The sequence below is a fragment of the Rhinichthys klamathensis genome, unplaced genomic scaffold, assembly GCF_029890125.1.
Source record: "Rhinichthys klamathensis goyatoka isolate OS25496 unplaced genomic scaffold, OSU_Roscu_1.1 h1tg000172l_1, whole genome shotgun sequence".
Lineage (NCBI taxonomy): Eukaryota > Metazoa > Chordata > Actinopteri > Cypriniformes > Leuciscidae > Rhinichthys > Rhinichthys klamathensis.
The window spans coordinates 1,022,509-1,047,994 of NW_026606702.1; the positions used below are offsets into that span (position 1 = coordinate 1,022,509).

The following is a 25,486-nucleotide window of genomic DNA, read 5'->3' on the forward strand; positions in this document are numbered from 1 at the left end:
GCTTGTGAAACTAGTGAATTGTCATGTACACTCAGACACAGTAATCGGCAATATAAATGTTTTCTGTATTAGTTGATGTGTTTTTGTTTGTTTGTTTTCTAATAAACATCTACATTACAGTTGACTTTAATATTTAATACTTTTAAGAATATGAACTTGAAGTGGCTTAAAATGTAACAAGTTATACATTTGTCCCTATACTGTCCCTAAATGTAGTAGGTATCTTTAGTTGGCAACATTTTTATATAGCTTGCCCAGCATTTCATATAAGATTAAGAACATATCTGAATATCATAAACGCTTGTTTGGGTTTTATTTAACACACTCTCCCTTTAAACCCCGCCGAGGATTGTGGGAAATGTAGTCAGCGCCGTGTTGCTGTTGTCCACAGCTGGTTAGCATTTCTATTGTCTTTCTTATGAGAGGGATATCCGCTACAATCGTTGCTTCTTTTCTTATTCCCACGAAATTCTTACAATTTCATAGTCCACCATGGCGGATGAGCAAGAGATAATGTGCAAGCTAGAAAACATCAAAGAAATAAGGTAAGAAAAGCTGAGATTGATCCTAAAGCAGATTCGCTAGCCTGTGTTCAACATCTGGCCAATTCCGCCTGGATCACGAAAAACAGCGTATTTTCCCTTAATCATTGCATTTAATAAGCAATGCATGAATTTGCATTTAGTCTACCTAAAACTATTCTATAAAATGATCCTTTGACAGGCTCTTTGTGTCGGTCATGATGCTAAAGCAAACCGCGTAAACCATAAAAACACGGATCTTTGCACTAAATCTGAAAACATCTCGCACTAATTCAGCATTAACTAAGTCTCTGATCATCACACCGTTGTTTTAGCCTGGATGAGAGTTTGAAAACCATCCTGTTGTGGTTAGACACGAAACTGCAGAGCAAACGGTTCATTTCCTGCAGAACGGCTCTTAATCATTAATAAAACTCAAAACACACTCGATTGTCTGATTAAGTATTGATGTGCACACACGAAGTCTAAAACGTTTTGTGATGGGTCACTGAAACCACATAGTAGATGTCTTATTCGTTTAAAACCACATCCACCAGATCATAAGTCTTTGCATTGTCATATTCTGTCAAGCACTGGCTACATGTTTAGTGTGGTTTTGCAGGAACAAGACCATTCAGATGGAGAAGATCAAGTCTAGACTGAGGAGTGAGTTTGATGCTCTTGAGTCAGAGGAGAAGCACCTGAGAGAGTACAAACAGGAAATGGATCTTCTGCTGCAGGAGAAAATGGCTCACGTAGAGGAACTGCGTCTTATACACGCTGATATCAATGTGGTAAACAATGAAAAATGATTGTTTTTATTGCACTATTTATCATGTTTGTAGTGCACTCAATAAAGTAAATATATATCTAGTGCCTCTACACTTATTATGACTTAAAGGGATAGTTCACCCAAAATGGAAATTTACCATTATCATTTACTCACCCTCAAGTCATTCCAAACCTGTAAGAATTTCTCTCTTCTCCTGAACACAAAAGAAGATATTTGGAAGAATATGGGTAACCAAACAGTTGATGGGCCCCAATGACTTCTATAGTATGGGGTAAATACTGACATACATTTTGAGGGTGAGTAAATTATGAAAGAATTTTCATTTTTGGGTGAACTATCCCTTTAATGCGCTTATACAAAAGCATGCAAAATAATAATATATTACAATTTACACTACTGTTCAAAAGTTTGGGTCAGTATGTTTTTTTTAAAAAGAATTTAAGCATGGATGCATTTAATTAATCAAAAGTGACAGTAGAAACATTTATAATGTTACATAAGATTTCTATTTCAAATAAATGGAAGTATGTTTGAACTTTCTTTTATTCAAAGAATCCTGAAATAAAATGCACAGTTTCCACAAAAATATTACGTAAGCAGCACAAATGTTTTCAACTTCGGTAACATTACTCAAGTACCAAATCAGAGTATCAGAATGATTTTCATGTGACAATGAAGACTGGAGTAATGGCTGTTGAAAATTCAGCTTTGCCATCACAGGAACTAATTACATGAAAATATATTAAAATAGAAAAGTTATTTTTACTGTTTACTGTACAGTATTTTACTCTACAAGCTAAATATTTCTGCAATATCCAGGATCTGACCCAGTAACCAGATCAGATGCCTAACCATTAGTTTCCCACCGTTGTGATTGATGGAGTGGCTGTATTTCTTCTCCCAGATGGAAAACACTATCAAACAGTCTGAAAGTGACTTGAACAAACTGCTGGAGTCAACCAGACGTCTCCATGATGAATACAAGCCCCTGAAAGAACACGTGGACGCCCTGAGGATGACCCTCGGCCTACAGAGACTCCCTGACCTCAGCCAAGAAGAGGAAAAGCTCTCACTGGAGTTAGTAACACTGTTCCTTTGTGTGTGTGTGTGTGTGTGTGTGTGTGACTGAGGGAACTCCTAAAAATGAGTCATTGCAGTGTAGGAGTGTGTGTTTGCAAACAGAGTGAATCTTAGACAGAGACTGTGTGTGGTGTGTTAAGGAAGACTAAAATTTTTACTGTTTGTTTGCATGCTCTTCCTCTCCTTTCAGTTACTTTGAAAAGCAAAAGGCTGAGTGGCAGACCGAACCTCAGGAACCTCCTATCCCAGAATCCCTAGCAGCGGCGGCGGCTGCAGCCCAGCAGCTTCAAGCTGCGCGGAAACAGGACGCCAGGCAGACAGCGACGTTCCGCCAGCAGCCGCCACCTATGAAGGTACTTTTTGACATTAGTGCATCTCTATCTGTGTACACACACTCAAATATCAGCAATCACATGTGGAAAAATATGTTTAGCTTATTTGACAGTGTCTACACATTACTAGCAAAAGAAATAATATATTAGCTTAGTTGTGAGCTTGCATTCTAAATTGAATGTTATGAGGTAGATGGTCCAGGTATTAGTTAGTCTGTCAAAAAGACTCCTAAAATGCCAGGGCCCAGTTGTTCAAAAGATTGGATCGGGTTGGATCAAATCTTGAAAATGGGTTGTAGATTGGATAAGATCACAAAATCCAATCTTGGTTTTGATCTGGATTAAATCGTCAGTTTGTGTTTTTCAAAACTTTTTGGTAAAATACCTTTAATCCAGAAAACCAGGATTACCCTGATACCAGCAAAAGGGTGGATTTCAGGAACAAAAATGTAATAAAACTTTGAAACTGGTAAAAAAATTCAAACTTTTATATCATGTAATTGAATGAAACTCAAAGGGACATGGAGATGGGAGGAGAAATTAATGCTTTAGCATTCTCTCGCAAATGTTTTGTGTTCCCTCATGAAACTTTGCATTCACTCTCAAAGCTTGAGTTCTTGAATCCCAAGATTCTTGGGAACGCGAAACTTTTGCGAGAGAATGCTAAAGCATTCAAATATATAATTTTCCTTTAGTGCCTCCGTAAGGGTCTTATTGTTTAGAGGACACTGAAAATGGAAGGGGATGTTTGTTGATGTTGTTTTCTGTGATGCCAAAGCTGAATTTTACTCCAGTCTTTAGTGTCACATGATCCAGATTATAATCTGCTGATTTTTGTGCTCAAGAAACATGTATTATTATTATCAATATTAAAAGCAGTTGTGCTGCTTAATATTTTTGTGGAAGCCATGATGTATTTTATTTCAGGATTATTTGATGAAAAGAAAGTTTATTTGAAATAGAAATCCTTAATACATGTTTTTACTGTCACTTTTGATTAATTGAATGTATCCTTGCTGGTTAAAAAATGTAATCTTACTGACCCCAAACTTTTGAAATGGTAGTGTTTCTGCTTATTGTGGAAACGCATTAGAAACTGCTAAATCGATGATATTGATTTAATTTGTTGTCTGTTTCCAGGCTTGTCTGTCCTGCCACCAACAAATCCATCGGAATGCACCAATCTGTCCTCTCTGCAAAGCCAAAAGTCGCTCACGCAACCCTAAAAAACCTAAGAGAAAACCAGACGAGTGACACACGTGGCTCCAAACAACCCCTAAGAAAACCTGATTTACACACACACACAACCCTAACAGAAACTAATTTACACATAAACGCACTCACTTACGCTCTCATGCATGCACGTTTCCAAACACATACACACTGACAGTCACCATGAAGCCACACACACACTATTGTCCTGAAGGAATGGACCATCTGCAGTCTGATAACTTGACCCCTCATAGTGATCCTGTATTTCATCTGTCTTCCTGCTTCAGTGTACGTGAGGTCTCAGTTTTTCCATTTCATTTTATATTAGTGAAACCTTGATATTGTATTTGTACTGTGTCTGTATTTAGTTTGTAGTGGAAATGGATGCTGGTTTAGAAATGTACTATTCCGTGTGGGGTTTAAGTCTAATCCATTAGTGCAAACTAAATTCTCTAAAGTGGCTTTAGTCAATAGAGCCATTTGTACGGTATTCATTTAATGCTTAAACTGATCTTTAATCATTTTAATTCATTAATAATGATATGATTTCACATGTTTTTCAATGTTTTTTCTTGGTAAGTGCAAATTGTTTTTCTTGTATTATGTAACCATGGACTGTCTCAGACCATGTCAGTGTTCTAGAATGTCTTATGGGCCGTTCACACATGATGTAGATGGAGAGCATTGGAATGGAACAGAGCGAGTTTTTAACTTTAAAGGTGCAGTAATCGGTTTTTGAGAAACGCTGTTAAAAATTGTAAATCACCAAAACTAACATGCTCCTACCAAAAGGATCACACCCCTATCTTGATAGCTCCGCCCCCCAAATTCACAAACAGCCTATGCCGCACAATCATCTCCCCCTCGTGAGTATACGCCCCTTACTGCTGATTGGCTATAAGTGTGTTTTGGTGCTTGGTCCGATCCACTTTCAACAGCGTTTCTCAGAAATCGCTTACTGCACCTTTAAGTGTCTTTAAAAAGTGGTTCTAATGGCATTAGATGCTAAAATAACGAGACATGGTACAACAGGCATTGAAACAAACACTAGAGTTACCAACAAAAATGAATATTAACGCAGAATGAACGCAAGAACATGTCCTGTGTGAACAGCCCCTTAGAAGTAGAATAATAATGGAACACAAGTTGAATGAGAGTTCTAAAGCCCAAGTTCTTGTAGAACCATCATTCAATTTGAGCAAATGAGCTGTTACTTTGTGTTCTGGAATTTGACCGAAAGGGGCATTAAGAATTTGTTAGATTCTTTAGTATTGAATCATTGCGTTTTTTAATAATTAAAATGTGTGAAACTAATAAACTCTGGACGTCTTGTCATGATGATAAATTAATATAATACAATTCATTTCAGTTGATTATGTCATCTGATTGATTCATTATTTTTCTCTCTTGGTGTCACTCTGTCTGTGGTTGGCTTGATGTGTATCTGGAATTTGACCTTTCACCCATGACCCCTAACAATGCCAGAATCTTTCTTTTTTTTTGCTAATGTCTTTACCAGTAGAGTTCTACATTCTTTTTGCACTCCACTCTTGATCCTGAGTGGGGCGATATTTACATTCAAGGAAGGATTTGTGGCGTGCTGGTGATTTCCACAGAAATTTCTACAATATTTAAGTTTAAAGTTTAAACGCATACACACACACACACACACACACATAAAGGACTTCATACCATTGTGCTAACGAGTACTACAGTGGTTCTCAACCAGGTGGCATCAGCCAACTTAAACTTAAGTTAAAAACTTAACAGAAAATCAAGACATAAATGGAAATCCAATTTCTTTTTCTCCTCAATAACCATTATTATATTAAAAAAAAAAACAGAATTTTGTATCCTATGGAATCACAAAATGAATCGTGTTTAATTACTTTTATATCAGTTCATAGTTTCTGTTAATAAAAAAGTTGAAAACAAGCAGAGTTGTCATAAATACAACATAAATATCTTCAAATATTGTGTTGGACAATGGGGTTCTCAAAAACAAAAATTATTGGAAAATTGGAAATTATGATACAAAGAAAATCAAAACCTTTTGATTTGCAAAATAGTGTAATTTGTATTTAACCATTAATATTTTGGTGTGGAATAAGTCCAGACTCTTACCTATATTACATATACTTTAATATTTACATTGAGAAGTTTTTGACCAAGCAAGATCGAACTAAAACAGTAAATATCAGCAGCTTTGTGTGTTTTACTGTTCTCCTGTGTGTTTTATGAGTGAGGAAAAGCAGATTGGTTGTAACTTGTTTTTACAGTTGTGTGTACCTGAGCAGATTTATTTGGCTGCATGGCTGTATTTATTCATGTGTCTTTATCTTCTGGTGTTTCACACGACATGTTTTACATCATAACAGGATTTGGCCTGAAACTCAGTAGGTTCATCTGCAGCTCGTTAATGAACTCATACGCATCTGCTTAAACTCCAGCTGGGCCATCCAGAGCCTAATCTCACTCACACACCCCTCTTTACCTGCACTAATCCCACTCTCAGGGGCGTGAGGAGATCTGCATCTTTTGTCCTCTCCCCTCCTGCCGTTTCCACACACAAACGCATAAAAACCATTCGCATTCGCACAAAACCTGCTCAGCCACACACACAAGCAGCTGTAACGGCTGGAGAGCTTTACATTCACAAAGTACTGTAAAGAAAAACCCAAAGATCTTTGCAGAACAAAGAGCCACTTACTGTTCAGATAGTTAGAAGATCTTTAGAACTTCAGTTTAAGGAAAAGATTGTAACGTCACTTCATTTCAGCAAATTAAACCAATTCTGCTGGATTTTTATGAGAATGAAATCATTTTACATTGCTTAATATTAATTCTTGAAAATAAAGGTTGTAAAACAGGGTTTTTGCAGTGATGCCATAGAATAACCATTTTCAGTGAAAGAACAGCTTTTTTTATCGTGAAGAACGTTTAAAAAAAATCTAAAAAACCTTTTCCCACTATTTTTAACCTTTTGTGGAATATAAGTTTCCAAAAAAGCTCAATGTTCTTCATAGAACCATAGATGCTAATAAAGAACCTTTATTTTTAAGGTGTAGTTTCACACACATCTTGAAATATTCAGTTAAAATGAGGAGTCTAACAAATTGCCTATGAAAATAAATTTATTCTCTAATCTGTTATAAATAACATCACAATCAGTGATTGCTGAGCAAACAATCAAGTGTTCATGCAAATACACTCCTATGAGAAGCATTAATACATCATAAAAAGGTACCAACCATGACCAACACGATGTCAGTCATGATTTAATTGTGTATGTGGGTACAGAAAATCCATCCAATACAGCGAAAACAACATATTCCCGAGACATTCCTATTCTTTGTGTAGCCCCACTGAGTTTTACAGTCCAGTTGTAGCTTTATAAACATCATCAGATAGTGACAGTTGGATAGATGGGCTCTGTGTGCATGGGGGCCTGAGGAAAAGGCTGCCCGTGCACCTGCCCAAACGCTGAACGGCCGTCTAGGAAAGCTGGGGCCATCAGCATGGCGCGCTCTGGGGGGAGAGCGTAATTCATGTAGGGCTGATAGAACTGTGGTGCCCCCTGGGGGACTGGAGGAACATACTGCTGCGACTGCGAAGTTGGAAATGTGTTTCCCATCGGCCCGTAGAGGTTAACGCTGAGTTCAGATGGTGGAGGGCGAGTGTTTGTCATGGAGGAGCCTGAGGTGGAGGTGCGGGATGGGGTGGAGCTGTCCACTGAGGGTCCTCCAGACTCCAACAGGCTGGTCTGAGCAGCGGATGGCCCTGATGGTCGATCGCTCGCTTTGGGTTTCACACACTGGCAGCAACAGATTGACACAACCGCACCGACCAGAACGAACGACAGGAACGCGCTCACCACAATCACAAAGGGGAGATATGTTGGAACTAGAGAGGAAGAGAGATAAGAGAATTAAACATGAGATGCATGTCAGGGATAATAAAATTAAATAAATAAATAATACAATTTAAATAAAAATACGTGTAAAAAAATAAAAAACATTTTTGAAGAATCTAGGTCTTGGTATTTTAATATGCTTAGAAAAAATAACAAGTTAAAACTGTCCCCAGATATCAACTCCAGGAGGTAAATATTGCCCGTAATAAAAAGATAATTTATGAATTTCTATTCATACAACAGCATTCATTCAAGGGATTATATAATTTTAGATTATTTTGCTGCAGTGTAAAAGGGAGTGGCCAATAAATGTATTCCGTAAAATTATTCAAAGCAAACATTTACTTCCTTAAATAACTTGAATGAATACTGTTGTATGAATAGAAATTCATAAATTATCTTTTTAATAAGGGCAATATTTTACCCCCTGGAGTTGATATCTGGGGACATTTTTTGTATGACCCCTGGAGACTGGAGTTGACATCTGGGGAATAATTTTGCTTTGAATAATGCTTAAATGTAAGTAGGCTACGCACTACTACAAAAACGCGTACTTTCATTAACTTAAAGGATTTACCTAAACTAACTACAGGGGTTACGGTTAGGTTTATGTACCTAGTTATTATTACCCAGTTATTGTAATTCCTGTAATATGTACAGTAGGCTACATGGGTAGGACTTTAAAATAAAGTGCTACCAACATTATGAATTACACAAGTTTATATTAATACTCACCACTTTCTGTCATCTTTCTCATGTCACCAGTGTTCTCCGATTCAGAGCCAGTGTCGCAGGTGCTCTGGTCGAGGCGCGCCTCCGCGTATGTGCAGCAGTACCTGAGCACGCATGTCCCGCAGCAGTAGCGCGCGTCCTCGCCGTCGAAGCGCTCCGGACACTGGAATCCCCGGTGCCAAGAGTTGAAGGAATCCGTCCAGCCGTGACAGTATTCCCCCGATAACCCGTAAGACAACGGGAGAGCGATTGATATGAACAGAAAGAGCGCGCAGGGTACGGATGAAGTCATGATTGCGTTTGTTTAAATCCTTTGGGTTGCAGAAGTCGGTTTAAATGTGAAGTTGCTACGAAGATCCCGCAAGCCAGTCGCACCTAGAGATACTGTCTGCAGGCGTCATTTATGTGTTTGCTGGACACCATCCCCCTGCAAACACACACACACACACATTAGCAGCCCCTCCTGCTCCCATCAGCCCCTCGTTATCGGTCATCTGCATTTAAATTTAGGCGGGGTTTAGTGATTGGCAGGGTTGTTTATTTGTATGTTTGCGCTGCTAATTACAAGATATGACAAGTGGTGATGAACTCACTCTAAATTACACCATCATCTCCCTGGGTCACAAATCAAAACTTTAATCAGATCAAAATCCTTTTTTAAAGTGAGAGTAGGCTAACCAAAATGTAATCAGTCTAAAATTTACACTTTAAAATAGAGATTAAAACATGCCTCTTTCACACAAACCTAAATATTAACAGTAGGCCTATGTTAGATACATAGCCTAACTTAAATAAATAGAATGCATGTCTGGAGACGATGGAGACTTTTGTTGGGGGTAAAGGTTACAGACTGTCTCTGTTTACTTTATCTGAGACAGGGAGGTCAATTCACTATCAATGCACATCTAAACACACACACACACACACACTTAGTTACCAACTATGAAACTCTTTAATGAGCAGTGCTCAAGTCTTAAGAAACAGTAGGCCTACCTGAACAAAATATATCAAACTACCTGAATAAAAAGTGGTGTATTATTATTCAACTACAACATTCTATTATTAACATGAGACAGATTATAGGAAAATGTAGAATTTTTTAATTAAAAAAAAATACTTTTTTAAATAGCTAATTTTTTTGTGGCTTTGGCCAATAATTCACTGCATAAAACAAAATCATTAGTCAGCATTCAGCATGTATTGTTGCTAAGTGAACCTTTATTTAATGCAATCTGAGTCATATTTATTAATTGTGCTTATATTTATTTTTTTATTGCTGTCCACACCATATATTGTGTGTCAACCCTCGTGTGAAAACTCTAAACCTCTAAAAAGACAGTTCTTTCACTCTATACAGGAAAATTATGTAAATGCTTTGACTGTTTCACTAAACAGACTATTCAAATAAATTCATGTTATACTTTCTATTTATTTTATTCTACCAACACATCTACATTCTCAGAATATCTGTGCACATCTGTGTCTTCATTGTTCATTTCCAAATATGTTCTACAACCCCGGTAAAACCGATTTACCTTCATTCAGATTTTACATCTTTGACTGTATACAAAAAACAACATACATCATCGTTCACATAAATCTCTGTTGCAGCTGGGCAGACCTGATTGTGTCAAGCTATTAACAGAGATTAGTCCTCACACAAAAGACAGTAAATTGCCATTGTCTAAGAACTAACAAATTAGCATCAGGTCAACAAAGCCTGCATGTCTCCTGAGGGTGTGACAGACTGGGCTTTCTGAATAACAGTCTTTAAAGTCAATACAAATTCATAAACTTTAACTATAGCTGCTTAAATGGATAGTTCAGCCAAAAAGTAACATTTTGTCATCACTTACTTATCCTCAAGTTGTTCCAAACCTGTTCGAGTTTCTTTCTTCTGCTTAACACAAAATAAGGTATTTTAAATCAAAAAGTTAGCCACTGATGGACATTCACAGGCCATTGACTTCCATAGGGAAAAAAATACTATGGAAGTCATTGGCTACAGTCAACTGGTTACCAACATTCTTCAAAATAATTATCTTCTTTTGTGTTCACCAGAAGAAAGAAACAGGTTTGGAACAACTTGAGGATGAGTAAGTGATGCCAAAATAAAAACATTTGGATGAACTATCCCTGTAATAATTCTGTACATCTCAGAGACTGAGACCAAGAGGAATATTTTGTGTGTGTGTGTGTGTGTGTGTGTGTACGTGTGTGTGCGTGTGTACGTGTGTACGTGTGTACGTGTATGTGTGAGCTCCAGATGGTAAATGTATTTTCTGAAAAACAAAATAACTATAGTAATGTGACACCATTTGGCAGATTTTCTGCTTGGATTATGGAAGGGAGACTAGAGAGAGAGAGACAGAGAGGAGAGAAATAGTGAAAGTGAGAGGAAAAAGAGCCCGCTGGAAAGAGAGAAAGTGAGAGGAGCTGAAAGAGAGACTGAGAGTGGAATAGACAGGAAATTGGAACTAGTTTCAGGTTGTTCTAAATATCTTTTAATTTAATATAATTTCTAAAAAGCAAAATGTTCAGTTTACTTCACAATTCTAAAACAAATGCATAATATCTAACTATATCTACTTATGTCTAAAAGTTTTTAGGTGACTTGAACGTAACATGAAACCATTATCATACCACATACAGGTAAAATGAGACAAACATCTCTGTCCTTTCTATAGCTTAACCCTTTTGACATGCTCAAACCTGGTCACATGCTGAGAGTGCAGGAATGACATGAAATGATATAGTCAGATGGAGCTGAGTTAAGCGTTAGACAGCATTCAAATCTGTCTGCAGATTCTATCATTATCCTGAAGGGCCTGATCAGGGCCCGAGCACAGATGGTGTGAGGACCCGTATTGGAATCCTCTGTTTATTCATCTCTGTTTTCTTTATCTGATTCTCTGCTCGGTTGAGAGTCCTAAAAACACATTAGCACCTGAAGGCCTATCCATCAGAAAAAATAATCTCATGGGCTGCGTCCAAAATCACATTCTCTCTGAGTACTTCTTTTTAATTTGAGTATTTCACAATCATTAAAAAAGTATGTTCTATACAGCATGAATGTATGAACGTAATACATCCGTAATGCTGTCAGTTTCATGGGATCTACAGTATCAGTTGCATCACTTCACTATTTACAACTTCTCTCCCTTGAACTCATGGCATACTAAAGTGTCCACTGGATGCACACTTCAGAATCTCCCTCGATCATTTGCCTACTGTTTTTGAAATAATTTGAATTCAGACATAATCTTTTCACATACTGTTTATCGCGAGGAAGTGTGCATGTTCGGAGGCAGTAACACATTTTTTTTAGCTGTATTTCTTGAATAAAGAGCCTTGATTTTAATAAAACCCTTGCAGTCAACAATTGTTGTCATTGTTCTGTCAGATTCTACAGCATGTGTATTTTGTGCTTTTGTGTGTGCAGGACACAGGTATTTGAGAGGGAATTTGGCTTAAGCTGGGTGAGCTGTATGTTAATGTACTTCATTAGTGCGCCTGTTATCAGATAACTGAGCCTAAGAGTCGGGAGGTCGTTAAGGTGACAATGGGTCAAGCGATGGGGGTCCGCCCCACCAATTAGATAAATCTGGTTGGGCCACCCTGCAGGAGCAACCCCCCTGCACTGCTTGTGTCTGGGTGTAGGTAAGGGTTAATGATGTTTCCAGATATGTTATGACTTGTCTTGGGGTTTTCGATCTTTTAGATGCCACAGAACCCCAGACATGCGAGGGACCTCCACACTGTAATTTTTTTAAATTATCAATACATTATGACAACATATGCTTTACATTGCTTTAAGTCATCAAAATAAGTTTTCAACTTTTATGCAAGATTCAACTAATTAAAAAATAAATCAGTTTAATGTAATTTAAGTTGGAAACATCCAAGTTGATTGTACTTAAAAATTTAAGGCATCAACACTTTTTTTTTTTTACTGCATCTATATAAAAGGCTATATAGGCTATTATATTTTCATAAATAAAGACCTATATGCAATTAATGGGGTTGGGGGTCATATTATAAACATGAGTATTTGTATTGTTTAAATTATTTTAGTTATGTATGTTTTTTTTAATCAAATGTAGTTAGTTACTTATTATTATTTTGTACATTTTTACTACTGTTCTTTAACTTTTCAACAAGCCCCCAAGCACTCTGAAAACTTCAGCTTCATGTCAGAGTCAGAGTCATGTCAAATTGAAAAGCCAACTTTTATTTGTTTATTTTATTTGTCCCTTTCACGTATAGACTATTTATAACTATTTATAGCTTTTTATATAACAGCTATTGTAGCTATAGGACTTATTTTTACCGTTAACATTGTGTTACAAAAATAATTTTCATAATTTATTTTTAATCAATATGTTTTTATATGCATACGTACTGTAGTGTTAAATTATTACAGCATGCTTCAGGAATGAACTGTTGACGACCCGTACATCAAGTTGGCGACTGAAATCACGTTGCTCTTTGACTTATCGCGATATCTGCTCCCGTCAGCTGACATGATTGTAGTCCTCCTCATGTTAGGGAGGAACGCCAGCAACGTAAAACGATTTCCCGAAACAATTATGTTAACCACTAAACACACAAACAGCGAAAGTTTAACGTGGACAGTTGGATGATAACCCAATGAAAATATGGAGCACATTATAACGCCAAAGGTAGGTCTGAATCTGATCAACAGGTGTAACTTAACTTACTCGTGTAAAGTTGGGAGATCTCATGTAATGTCAGACTCAATAACACTCTAACGTTAGGTGTAAAAACATGCAGAAGGAAGCGTTTAAAAGGGTTGTTTAACTCGATTCCGAGCTTTAGTATGCTGTTAAATTCATCCAATGCATTTTAAAGTTGGTTGCTGAATGTAACGCATCTTAATGAATCTGAAAGGACTTTGAAGGTGTTTTCAGTTGGCACTTCAAAATTCCACTTGTAAGTTTGCTCAAGTGAACCTGTAGGCAAAGGGAGAGAAAATGATTCTATGAAGCTTTGCCTAAAGCAGGGGTTTTCAACCTTTTAGATGCCATATGATCATACTCGTGTGAGGGACCCTGCTCTAAAATTTAAAAGGCATCTATGTAGTTTATTGTATAAAGACCCAATTTATACTGTGAAGAAATAATAATATTATAAACATGTATAAATTATTATTTAGAAAATATTTAGTTTCTATTAAGTTACATTATATATTTTTTTCCTACACATTATAGTACTTCATTTACTGAGTGATTCTCAGTCCTGGTCATTAAGGATCCCATCTACCTTATTTAAACACACTTGATGCTATGCTCATCATCTTATTTGAAATTTGCATATCCAAGATGTGCAGTTTGGGTTGCAGACCAGGATTGAGAAGTAATGCTGTAGAAAATATGTTTATTTTGTTACATAACATTATATGGTCATATGATAGTTTTTAAAAGTATTAAAAGATGATTGCTGCACCCTTTTGTATTTTTTGTGTGTTTGAGGGATCAGCTCAAAGGATGTCACATGTTGAATCAGCAGTACCGCAGGAACTCTGGTCTACATTAGCAGTTAACAACTCTGGTTAGATCTGCTCTTCCCGCTCACAGAGAATTATTTGTTTGAATCTTGATCAATATAATCTTAATTTGACCTACTGTGGCTTAGCTTGAGTTTCATGTCATGCAGAAATACAGGATCTAACCTGTTCACTTTATGGAGACAATAGAGATCTCACACCTGACCAGCTAAAGACCTGAAATTATTTTTCTAATCAGTTACTGAAAAGATTAGTTCTTCATCAAGTATAAACGAGCAGAGTACATTAGACTTTGACTCATAATAAATTGTTCCTTTGTGCTGAAGTGGCATCTTGTGTTACAATTGTTTCATCGCTTGTTACTCAGTAACCAAAATGACAAAAATGCAGAGATGGAGCAACAGGATGTGCTGACAGTAGACTTAAGAGGTTCTGTAGGATTTCCTCTCCATTGTGTTAAACATAGTCTGGATGATGGGTTCTGCTCCCTGAGGGGCACATCCAAACCCAACAGACGCGAGTCTGTCTGCTTAACCCCTTCAGTCATCGGCTAGTGCTTTTAGTAGAGGACTGTTGAGTCAATAATTCTGCGCTAATACTTTTCTTACTGCTTTTTTTTGCAGGTGGAGTATGTGAAACTACTGAACAGGTACACTGAAAAGTCATCAGCTCTGGGCACTCTTTACTTGACTGCCACTCACCTTATCTACGTGGAACAAACCAACAGTACACGCAAAGAAACATGGGTAATGTAGGCAAGTCGGAACAGAGTGTCATGGGCTGCATCCGAAATCGCATACTCTGTTGAGTAGGTACATATTTTGAACAAGTAATCACTTCACACAACTGCTAAGAAAGTATGTTCTATATTGTGTGAATGTGTTTTGTATGAATGTAATCCGGACATGTGATCTGGACAACATTCACCATGTTGTCATTATCATGTGACCTACCAAAGTCAGTTGTGTCGCTTCACTGCAATTCACAAAATCATCTTCCGTGGCCTCATGGGATAATAAAGTGTCCATCATATGCACACTTCAGAATCTCGCCGGATGTAGTAGGTCATCCTTGTACTTTTTGCCTACTCTTTTACGAGTCCTGTGAATTCAGACATACAACTTTTGTTTCTCGCCTGATTTCGGATGCAACCATCTCTTCCACCATAGGGCATATGTTGTTGAGTCTTTTAGAAACACACATCTAGATATGTCTGATAACACTGGTTATATTTCAATCCTGTGTGTTTGAAGGTGCTGCATCATCACATTGCGTCAGTAGAGAAACTTCCTTTAACCGCGTCTGGTTGTCCGCTCCTGATCCGCTGTAAAACCTTCCAGATGCTTCATCTGCTGTTCCAAAGAGAGAAAGATTGTCAGGATGTCTATCAGTCAGTTTTGCGCCTTTCTCAACCAGGTACACACACACCGCACACATACTGGTGGTTTGCTGCATTGGTATGAGCAAAGTAGGTATTTATGAGATTTCCTTTTTTATTTTTGAACTGATAACCCACAGAAAATCAAATGTTTAAGTATCAAGACATGAAAACACATGAACATGACAGTGTTATTTCAGTATTGTTTATGTACTACGTATTATAGTATTTATTCATATTTTGAATTTGTTTTATTTTATATTTTAATTTTAGTTTAAGTTTAGAATTTATGTGCATTTTTATTAGGTTTATAAAATATTTTTATTTAACTTTCTTTTTTTAGTACTTCATCTTAAACTTGCAAGAAATGTTGCAGCTTTAATTTTTTTAAATTTGACATTTTCATCTAATATATATATATAATTTTTATTTTAGCTTTATTTCAGTTAGTGAAAACAATTCTTAATCATTTTGGTTAACAACACATGCTTAATGAATGTAGTGACAGTGCAGGACTGGCCCAATAATGACATACTTATGTCATTTCAGTCAAAGAAGATGAGCTTTATGCCTTTCTCTATAATCCACATCAAAATGAGGAGGACAGGAGACGACGGGGTTGGGAATTCATCAGTTTGGCGAACGACTTCAGCAGGATGGGTCTCTCCAATGAATATTGGGAAATCAGCCACCTCAACAAGAACTATAAGGTAGCATACTAAACATAGTAAAGTGAACATGCATCCTGTTTAGGAGCATTTAACAATAATCAGCCAAACTTTTTTTCATCCACTGACCACCATGATAAATATGTTTTAGGCAGAACAGTTTCAATCAAACACACTACCGTTCAAAGTTTGGGGGAAGTAAGATAATAAAGATTTTAACATTGATAATAATAAGACCAAATCAGCATATTAGAATGATTTCTGAAGGATCATGTGAGACTGAAGTAATGATGCTGAAAATTCAGCTTTGTCATCACAGGAATAAATTCAGACATACAGACATAGATTTTAAAACAATAATTTTATGAAAGTGTAATAATATTTCATGATATTACTCTTTTGTAATGATCAAATGATGATCAACTGACTGATCAACAAATCTTGCGGACCCCAAACTTTTTAACTGTAGTGTATGCACCCAAAATTTGATCAGAATTTTTTGTTTAAAATTTGACCAATCTTTATAATTAAATAATTTATCAATTGTGTTATTAAAATTATTTTTAATGTTTTTTTCTGTCTCATAGATCTCTAAAAAATGTCCCTCTGTCTCTCTTTCACATAGATCTGTAGCACTTATCCATCTATCCTTGGACTCCCTAAAAGTGCCAGTGTTGCTACGGTAACTGGCAGTGCCAAGTTTAGGAGCCGAGGGCGATTGCCTGCTCTGTCTTACTATCACAAAGATACAAAGGTGTACAAGCGCATGGCATGCACTTTATAAATGCACACAATGGCTCTGTTCCACAACCTAGTGGGCTCCCCACCTAGACAGCATTTTAAGGCATCATAGGCACACTCCTAACGCGAAGGCCAGGGCTGGACTGGCCATCGGGCATACCGGGCAAATGCCCGGTGGGCCGACGTGCTTTTTGGGCCGATACAGATCAAAAATATAAAAGCAATTTTTTTGTCTAAACGGCCCATAATACTCGTACATCGACGGCCCATTCGTTTAGTTTTGCTTAATTGGCGGCGCAGGGTTCTTTGTGTCGGTGTAATGCATTGGACAAAACAAGTCAGCGTAGGTTTTATTTTTTTAAACAGACCGGCCCATGAAACACGTAGATCAGTGGCCCATTGGTTCTTTTTTTTTTGATTGGCACTGGGCTGGTCCAATCACATCTTTAAACACCTCCCCCTCTAGGCTCTGAGCGAGCGTGCAGTGTCACTGTGTATCTGTCAAAATAGTCCGAGAGATGGAGAAGAAACGCAAGGAATGTGCAGAGAAATAGCGTGAAAAAAGAAACGGGCCCTTCAAGTGTCTGACGAGGATATTGAGGAGGATCAGGAGAGAATGAGTGAGTGTAGAGAACTGTGGTAAGCAGAACTAGACAACTTTCCGAAGAACACTGAGGCGATGAGTGTAGGAACCCATCACCCAGTTACGCATTATGCATTATTTACACATCTGCATAGTTGACGATTACGCAGAATTGTAATGAGACGCGTTCCTAAACCATGTTTTAAAAAATAAAAAATAAAAGATCATTATGTTTATCTCTTTCAAGCATAGAAATTAGTAGGCTACAAAACTAATTATGAAAGTTGCTTTTATTTTTCAGTGCATTTGTTTTACAATATATGGCTATTACTGTCATGGAATTAATATTATAACTATTATTATGTAGTAGTGTAATGCAGACAGACACTATATCACAGCTAAAAGAGTTTTGAGTTTTTCTTTGTTCAATTTGCACACTTATTATGGGTTGGAGCTCTTAATTTTTAATTCTCAAAGTGCACCAGATTGATGAATTTAACATTAAAAAGGGACAGAGGTCCACCCACCACAGATTTACCAAAAATCCTGTGTCAAACACTGGTATTGCTATGCCAATGCAGCTTATAGCTTGTTTTAGGATTCATCATTGTGGAGTAGTTCGATTGTAGCTATTTTACAATTAGGTATTTCATCTATTAACTCTTACTCATTCCTACTCACTCATTAGATGGCATTAGTGATTTTAATAGTAGTTAGTATACATATTCTGGGGCGTGAAAAGATCGGTCGTGTTTATGATTATATGGAGTGGGCCAGTCTGGGCCAAAATGCCCGGGCCGATTTTTAGTCCCAGTCCAGCCCTGGCGAAGGCTATTTCATACAGTAGACATCATAATTATGCTGAAGTTTATAACAAATGGCCAAATTCTAAGAAAGCATTGCATGTATCCTTAAAGGGTTAGTTCACCCAAAACTTAAATCGTTCTGTCGTTAATTACTCACCCTTATTTCGTTCCAAACCCGTAAGACCTTCATCTTCGGCGTTCATCTTCAGAACACAAATTAAGCTTTCTAACCCCCCCATAGACTGCAACGTTATTACCGCTTTAAAGGCCCAGAAAGGTAGTAAAGACATCGTTCAAATAGTCCATGTGACTACAATGGTTCAACCTTAATGTTATGAAGCGACAAAACACTTTTTGTGTACAAAAGAAAAAAATATATTATTCATCAATTTCTTCTCTTCCGTGTCATTCTCCGAATGCTGTTAACGTGAGCACCACGACACATGTGTGTGATGCTGACGCAGGAGCCGGCCAATAATGAGCCTGTGTTCTGACGTAGAACCCAGAAGCACTACACTGTGTTTAAACTGCGTCAGAGACTGACATGGAAGAGAAGAAATTGTTGAATTAAGTCGTTATTTTTGTTTTTTTTGTGGACAAAAAGTATTCTTGTCGCTTCATAACATTAAAGTTGAACCACTGTAGTCACATGGACTATTTCAACAATGTCTTTACTACCTTTCTGGGCCTTTAAAGTGGTAATAACGTTGCAGTCTATGGGGGGGTCAAAAAGCTCTCAGATTTCATAACAAATATCTTCATTTATGTTCCGAAGATGAACGAAAGTCTTATGGGTTTGGAACAACTTAAGGGTGAGTAAATAATAAAATGAAATTTCAGTTTTGGGTGAACTAACCCTTTAACAGATAATGGAGTCCCAAAATGCACTGCAACAAATTCATCAAAGATAGCCGACAATGTTTAGAGAAAAGCTTTTAATAATTATATACATGCATTGTCCAGCCAAAAAAAAAAAGGTCATTGTTAGGATTTAAATAGGCAAATGCTTGTCTATGATTGCATCATTATTGCAGTGATTATTATGTTTCAAGCATGTTACATGTTTGCCAACAGTTCTTCTAACCCAAATTGATGGAGTGTGTAGCTTTTCATTTCTTAAACAGCCATGTAGGAAGACACATCATGGCCATGTTCCAGGATGACAATGTCAAAATTCATCAGGCTCCAATTGTGAAAGAATGATTTGGAGGGAGCATGAATGTTGAATGTTAATTCCATCAAGGGGTGCATCAATTTTTGGTCAAAATCTTGTATTGACGATGCAAGAGTCCAGCACTCTGTAAAGTCTATTAATTTAAGGTCTGGACTCAGAGGTGCCGATTCATGTGTGAAAATAATTCGTCATGCTCACTCTCAACCATTCTTTCACAATTTGAGCCTGATGCATCTTGACATTGTCATCCTGGAATATTAGCCTGGTAATACCAAACTCTGCTACTTCGCTTTGCTTTGTAGACAGAGTCTGGAATGGCATAATTGACAAGTGTTTTTTTCTCGCGGGGGGAGGGGGGGGGGGGGGGGGTGCTTTTCTGAAGTATAAAATCATTGGTTACCCATAAGCCAATCACATAACGGAATTATCCCTCTCTCCAACTTAAACATCACCTTCATTAAAAATGTTTAACAAACACTCTTCTTGTTCGGGCTTCAGTTTGCAAATGGTGAATTGCATCCCGTATCTCCATATCTGCGGTCGTTTTCGATTTCCCTAACCTAAAATACAATCTTAAACTCGGCGCTTAGCGTCTACGTCACGGCTCTCAGCCCGCCCTCTGTTTGTTGATTGGCCGGCTGTTTTCAGACCGGAGGAAAACAGAGATAGGTCGCTATCTCAGACTGAGTACAGAAGCGAACTGAAATTGAGCGGAAGTACGAAGTCTGACGTAGTCAGGCTACTGGAATATGCCCATGATGCGTCTTTCTACATGGTTGATTAAGAAATTAAAAGCTACACACTCCATAAATTACGGTTAGAAGAACTGTTGGCAAACATATAACATGCTAGAAACATAATCATCACTGCAATAATCCTTTTTTTTTTTTTTTTTTGGCCAGGCAGTCTATTTTATACAATACTGCAAAGTTATTGAATAGTCCAATATATTTAATACATTTAAATGAATAATTTATAGGTAGATTGAACCCAGATAGTAGACAGCAAAATGCCTTACTAGGCTTTTTAACAGTTAATTTCACACAGTCGAATAATCACATTTTTACAGTTTACACCATGTTGAGGACATATAAATACATCAACAGGTTTATACTGGAAAGGTGAGAAGTTGTGCAGCTAACAACATCCTTGTCTGTTCTTTGTATTTTGTGTGACTTTCTTGCAGGCTGCGATCTGTCGCTGCAGTCAGCCTTTGTCAGGTTTGAACTCTCGCTGTGTAGAAGACGAGCAGATGCTTCAGGTCATCAGTCAAGCAAACCCCAACTGCCCTTTTATATATGTAGTGGACACACGGCCTAAGGTGTGACCTTTGACCTTAACCTTTCTATATACATTATAGGACAACTCATGATGGGACTTGTAAATGTTTATCTTTAAACATTCAACCCCAACTGCTCTGGCATATATGTAGGAGTCACATAGGTGTCATGTGTAATCTTTCACCCTCTGACCTTTGACCCCTGACCCCAACTACTCCTCTATTTATGTAATGAACATTTTACAGATTCTTATTAGTTAACCAATAAATTCTGGTCATAGAGTTTAGTTATGCAATGTATTTTATTTTTTGTATGTATTGCAAATATTGTATATACTGTTCTATTTATTGTTGCCCATCTCATGTTTCACCAATATAACTAGAAAAACAACATATTATTCCTTTCCCTATTCTTTTAGTGCGAAACAACTGTAAACCATAACCTGATCATCTGGAGAAACATGTGCATGTATTTATACGCGCTTTTTGTCTTTGTCAGTTGAATGCAATGGCGAACCGCGCAGCTGGTAAAGGCTATGAGAATGAGGACAACTACTCCAATATCAGGTTCCACTTCCAAGGAATTGAAAACATCCACGTCATGAGAAACAGCCTGCAAAAACTGCTGGAGGGTGAGAGGACAAGCTTTTTTATTTGTACTGGTATATGCAATATTAACTCTATAATAAGCTAATTACGCTTGTGTTTGCAACTTTATGCTCACTTGAGTGTCGGTTGTACCTTTTAAGCCAGTAGTAGATAAAGTGATGGTTGGTTGTTGTACCGTTTATTCTTTGCAGTGTGCTCTATGAAATCCCCTTCCATGAGTGACTATCTGATAGGTTTGGAGAATTCCGGCTGGCTGAGGCACATCAAATCTGTGATGGATGCAGGCGTGTTCCTCGCCAGGGTACTGACCTCAAATCTATAATTGCATGGAGAGACACACCAACACAAATGCTCATCAAGTATTTCTGATTTACTCCGTCATTTGGTTTGTGTTATAGGCTGTCTGTGAAGAGAGGGCGAGTGTGTTGGTACATTGTTCTGATGGATGGGACAGAACGGCTCAGGTGTGCTCTTTGGCTTGCATACTGCTGGACCCTTACTACAGAACCATTAAAGGCCTCATGGTAATGAGCTAGTAACCTATAACCTCTATACTCAACACAGGACTGCTATGAATTTTAAGTGCACGCTCACATTTGTCACTGTTAGGCAGGTCATGGCTTCGCTAAATAAGTCATCAACTATTCCTGTGTAACTAACTAAAAATATACTGCTGTTCAAAATTTTAGGGTTGGTAAGATTCAAAAATACAGTAAGACAGTAATATCGTGATTATATATTACAATTTAAAATTAACTGTTTTCTATTGTAATAAGTAATGTGAAATGTGATGGCAAAGCTGAATTTCCAGCATCATTACTTTAGTCTTCATTCTAAAATGCTGATTTGATGCTCTTATTATTATTATTATTATTATCAATGTTGAAAACAGTAGTGCTGCTTAATATTTTTTGTTGAAACCATGATACATTTTTTTTCAGGATGAATAGAAAGCATTTATTTTACAGTGTCTTCACTGTCACTTTTGTTCAATTGAATGTGTCCTTGCTGAATAAAAGTATGAATTTCTTTTACAAAATCTTACTGACCCCAAACTTTTGAACAGTAGTGTATATTAAAAGGTAAAACACCTAGACTTATGGAAAAATGTATGTTCTTGACTGTCTTGAAAATGTTTATCAAATAGTAGACTGAGGAAAAATTCATTCATTATTTGACTTTTTTATTTTATTTTTTTACTACAGGTTTTAATCGAAAAGGAGTGGATCTCTTTTGGTCATAAATTCAGTCACAGGTAAGAACTTGTAACTGCTGTTACATGAATTGATAAATAATATTTAAAACAGTATCACAGCGTTTAATAACAGCAAATAATAAATATTATATAGCAGTATTATTAATATGTCAAATAATATTAAAAGTGTTATATGTAATAATTACCTTTTGTATACTATATAAAGACTGACTTTATTAATGGTGATCTCTGTAGCCATTATTGTCAATAACTGGTCAGTTTTTTGTGACATTTGTATATACGTTTGTGCTCTAGGTGTGGCCATCTGGACACCGACCCCAAGGAAGTGTCTCCGGTGTTCACCCAGTTCCTGGAGTGCGTGTGGCAGCTGTCAGAACAATTTCCCTGTGTGTTTGAGTTTAATGAACGCTACCTCATAGAAATACACAATCAAGTCTACGCCTGCCAGTACGGCAACTTCATCGGCAACTGCCAGAAAGAGCGACTGGAAATGAGGTGAGGATAGAATTCACATACACACACACATTGATTTAAAAAAAATAAAAATCGTCATCATTTAATGTGTGTGCTTCAAAATTAAAAGCAAATATTCTTGATTCGGACAGAAGTGAAATCAACCATACTCTGCTTGCTTGTTTGTTTCCAAGTCTTGAATGATTTTAAATGCTTTGTTTCAACATTCTGTGTGGGATTTTAGGTTGCATGAAAAAACGTTTTCATTGTGGACACATCTTCTGGAGAACCAGCATCAGTATCGAAACCCCTTGTACCGACGTACAGTAGAGAGCACACTTCTCAGACCAAGCACTTTACCCCTGCACTTCAAGTATGAATACACTCTCAAACACATGAACAAACCACCTTTCCACTTGTTACCAACAAACACAGATGGGTTCAATGCACAACGTCACTCTCCACTGTGCTTACTGCAAACAAAAAGATAATTGTGGTGTAATTAATTCGATGTCTGTAATGTCTCGTGTTTACTGAATAGTTTAGCACCAAAAGCATGGTAAACAAAAAATATCACTGATGTACTCAATACAGCACTTCATTAAAACTGTGTTGATTGTGTATTTGTGTTCCCCAGGTTCTGGTGTGGGATGTATAACCACTATGACAGAGGCATGCACCCAAAACAGTCTGTTCTAGACCAGCTGCTGTCCCTCACACAGAAGCAGCTAGAAGGAGAAAGAACCATGACTGAATTACAGCGAGTAAGTGGGGTTGTGGGAGTTGCAGTTTTTGAGTGGAGAGGTATTTGTTTGGCATGTCACTGTCTCCCTCTCCTCCATTTACAGCAGCTGGCTGTTGCAGATGGGGTTCTCCCTGATCCATCTGGACCAATCAACGCACCTGCAGAACAGGACAGTCCAAATGAGAACACTCCCAATGCTCCTGTTGCCCAATCAAACGGAAGCGGTGCTCCTTTGAGTAATGGCGACGGAGAGGAGGCGGGTCCAGGAGCTGAGAAGTGTAATGAGAAAGAAGGGGCAGAGCCTGTGGCCACCGAACACGATCTGACCTCCTCTAAGGACAAACCTGTTTCTGTGGAAACAGAACATTCCAAAGAGGAGGTACAAGAATCCCATTGAGTCTCCATAGTAACAGATTGGACATTTTTTGACTGAAACCCCAAGGAACAAATGTCCAGAGTATTGAAAAGATTCATGCAGTACTCTTTTCACAATTGAGGCCGCCATAATAGAAAAAAAGTCCACACACCAGTTTGTGATTGTGTATCATTGTACATGAGATTCTTCTATCACTGTGTGTATTCTTTTACCCTATTATATCTGTTCTGGACATTCCTGAAATGTTCTATACATTTTTGTGGACTTGAGTGTGTTTGTTGGCCTTCAGACCATGAGGATTGAAGCTACATGCTTTGATCATAGCCAATCAGAATCATTTATGTTTTGTTTAAATGCCATTCTGATCAAATTTGACCTTGTTTCATTGGAGTTATTTTGAACGGTAGTTTTTTAATGTCTTTCTTTTAATATATGTAATGTGTAGTACATTTGAAAACCAGACCCTGATACTGATTTATTCAGACACATTAGCAGCTGTTGTGAGATTCAGGTAGATAAAGGGAACACACTATTAGAAAACGGGTCAAATTGATTAACTTTTTTTTTTTTTTTTGCTCAAAGGCGTAGTATTATTTTTTGATTTCTATATTGCAAACACTATTTATTTTGCATGCAAAGAAACACAGCTGAAAAAATGCTGCTGATTGAATGCAATAGGATGCCGGATTGTTAAAGCCTAGCTCTAATGCCAAACAAATAATTTGATGCACATAAAACAGTTGATGGTGGGCCTTCTAGAATATTACTTGTGTCCTTTTGTCCAAGCCTTTTGAATACATTGCATATATAGTTTTGCAAAGCAATATTGTTTTTTATTTTTTCTACTGGATGTGTAAAATGATTGTATTGCTTGTGTATGTGGAAATTATTTGACAGCTTTAGTTCTAGAATTCAACTTCTTGAACCCTGCTATGGAGCTCCAGACAGGCTTTTCTTATTATGTGAGATGAAAAATCAATGTGTTTAATTCCTTTATTGAGAAGCATTTGTTTACAATATTATTTTTTGATTAAATTAGAGAATTTTTTTTCACTAAATGTTCAGCAAAAGGGAATTTTGAAATAAGCAATGAGTGATGTCACTGAAAATGCCAGCCTGTTGGTTACATTACATCTATTTTTAAAGTTTTGAATAATTTTATACACGCTTGTTTTGATCATTGCACTGTTTTGTACTTCTTTTGTACACCATTCAATTTAAATAGATTTTTTCTTTAAATAAATATACATTTTTAGTAAAAATGTGCATTGTTATTTGATCGTATTATTTGCATTATTAAGTTTGTGGGTAACATTTAACCCACTCATTACACATCCCAATAGCGGTG

The 25,486-nt window shown here is 37.2% G+C and overlaps 3 protein-coding genes across 3 annotated transcripts; 2 read left to right on the forward strand and 1 right to left on the reverse strand.

Annotated features, from left to right (window-relative positions):
- Window positions 1-352: 352 nt before the first annotated feature.
- On the forward strand, window positions 353-5,311 carry zc4h2 (zinc finger, C4H2 domain containing). Its single transcript, XM_056260088.1, has 6 exons — window positions 353-545; window positions 1,144-1,315; window positions 2,219-2,391; window positions 2,585-2,747; window positions 3,867-4,015; window positions 4,049-5,311. Exons 1-5 carry the CDS (start codon window positions 493-495, stop codon window positions 3,978-3,980), a joined length of 675 nt encoding a protein of 224 aa, XP_056116063.1. The 5' UTR covers window positions 353-492; the 3' UTR covers window positions 3,981-4,015; window positions 4,049-5,311.
- A 1,935-nt stretch (window positions 5,312-7,246) lies between these two features.
- Window positions 7,247-9,014, reverse strand: shisa2a (shisa family member 2a). The gene is made up of 2 exons (XM_056260087.1): window positions 8,587-9,014; window positions 7,247-7,841 (listed from the first exon to the last, which is right to left on the reverse strand). The coding sequence occupies exons 1-2, from the start codon at window positions 8,873-8,875 to the stop codon at window positions 7,342-7,344; spliced, it is 789 nt and encodes a 262-aa protein (XP_056116062.1). The 5' UTR covers window positions 8,876-9,014; the 3' UTR covers window positions 7,247-7,341.
- A 4,113-nt stretch (window positions 9,015-13,127) lies between these two features.
- On the forward strand, window positions 13,128-25,400 carry mtmr8 (myotubularin related protein 8). The gene is made up of 14 exons (XM_056260075.1): window positions 13,128-13,265; window positions 14,734-14,856; window positions 15,364-15,526; window positions 16,038-16,198; window positions 16,782-16,910; window positions 20,647-20,781; window positions 21,239-21,371; window positions 21,540-21,649; window positions 21,747-21,872; window positions 22,554-22,603; window positions 22,859-23,059; window positions 23,262-23,390; window positions 23,655-23,781; window positions 23,866-25,400. The coding sequence occupies exons 1-14, from the start codon at window positions 13,242-13,244 to the stop codon at window positions 24,157-24,159; spliced, it is 1,905 nt and encodes a 634-aa protein (XP_056116050.1). The 5' UTR covers window positions 13,128-13,241; the 3' UTR covers window positions 24,160-25,400.
- The last annotated feature ends 86 nt before the right edge of the window (window positions 25,401-25,486 follow it).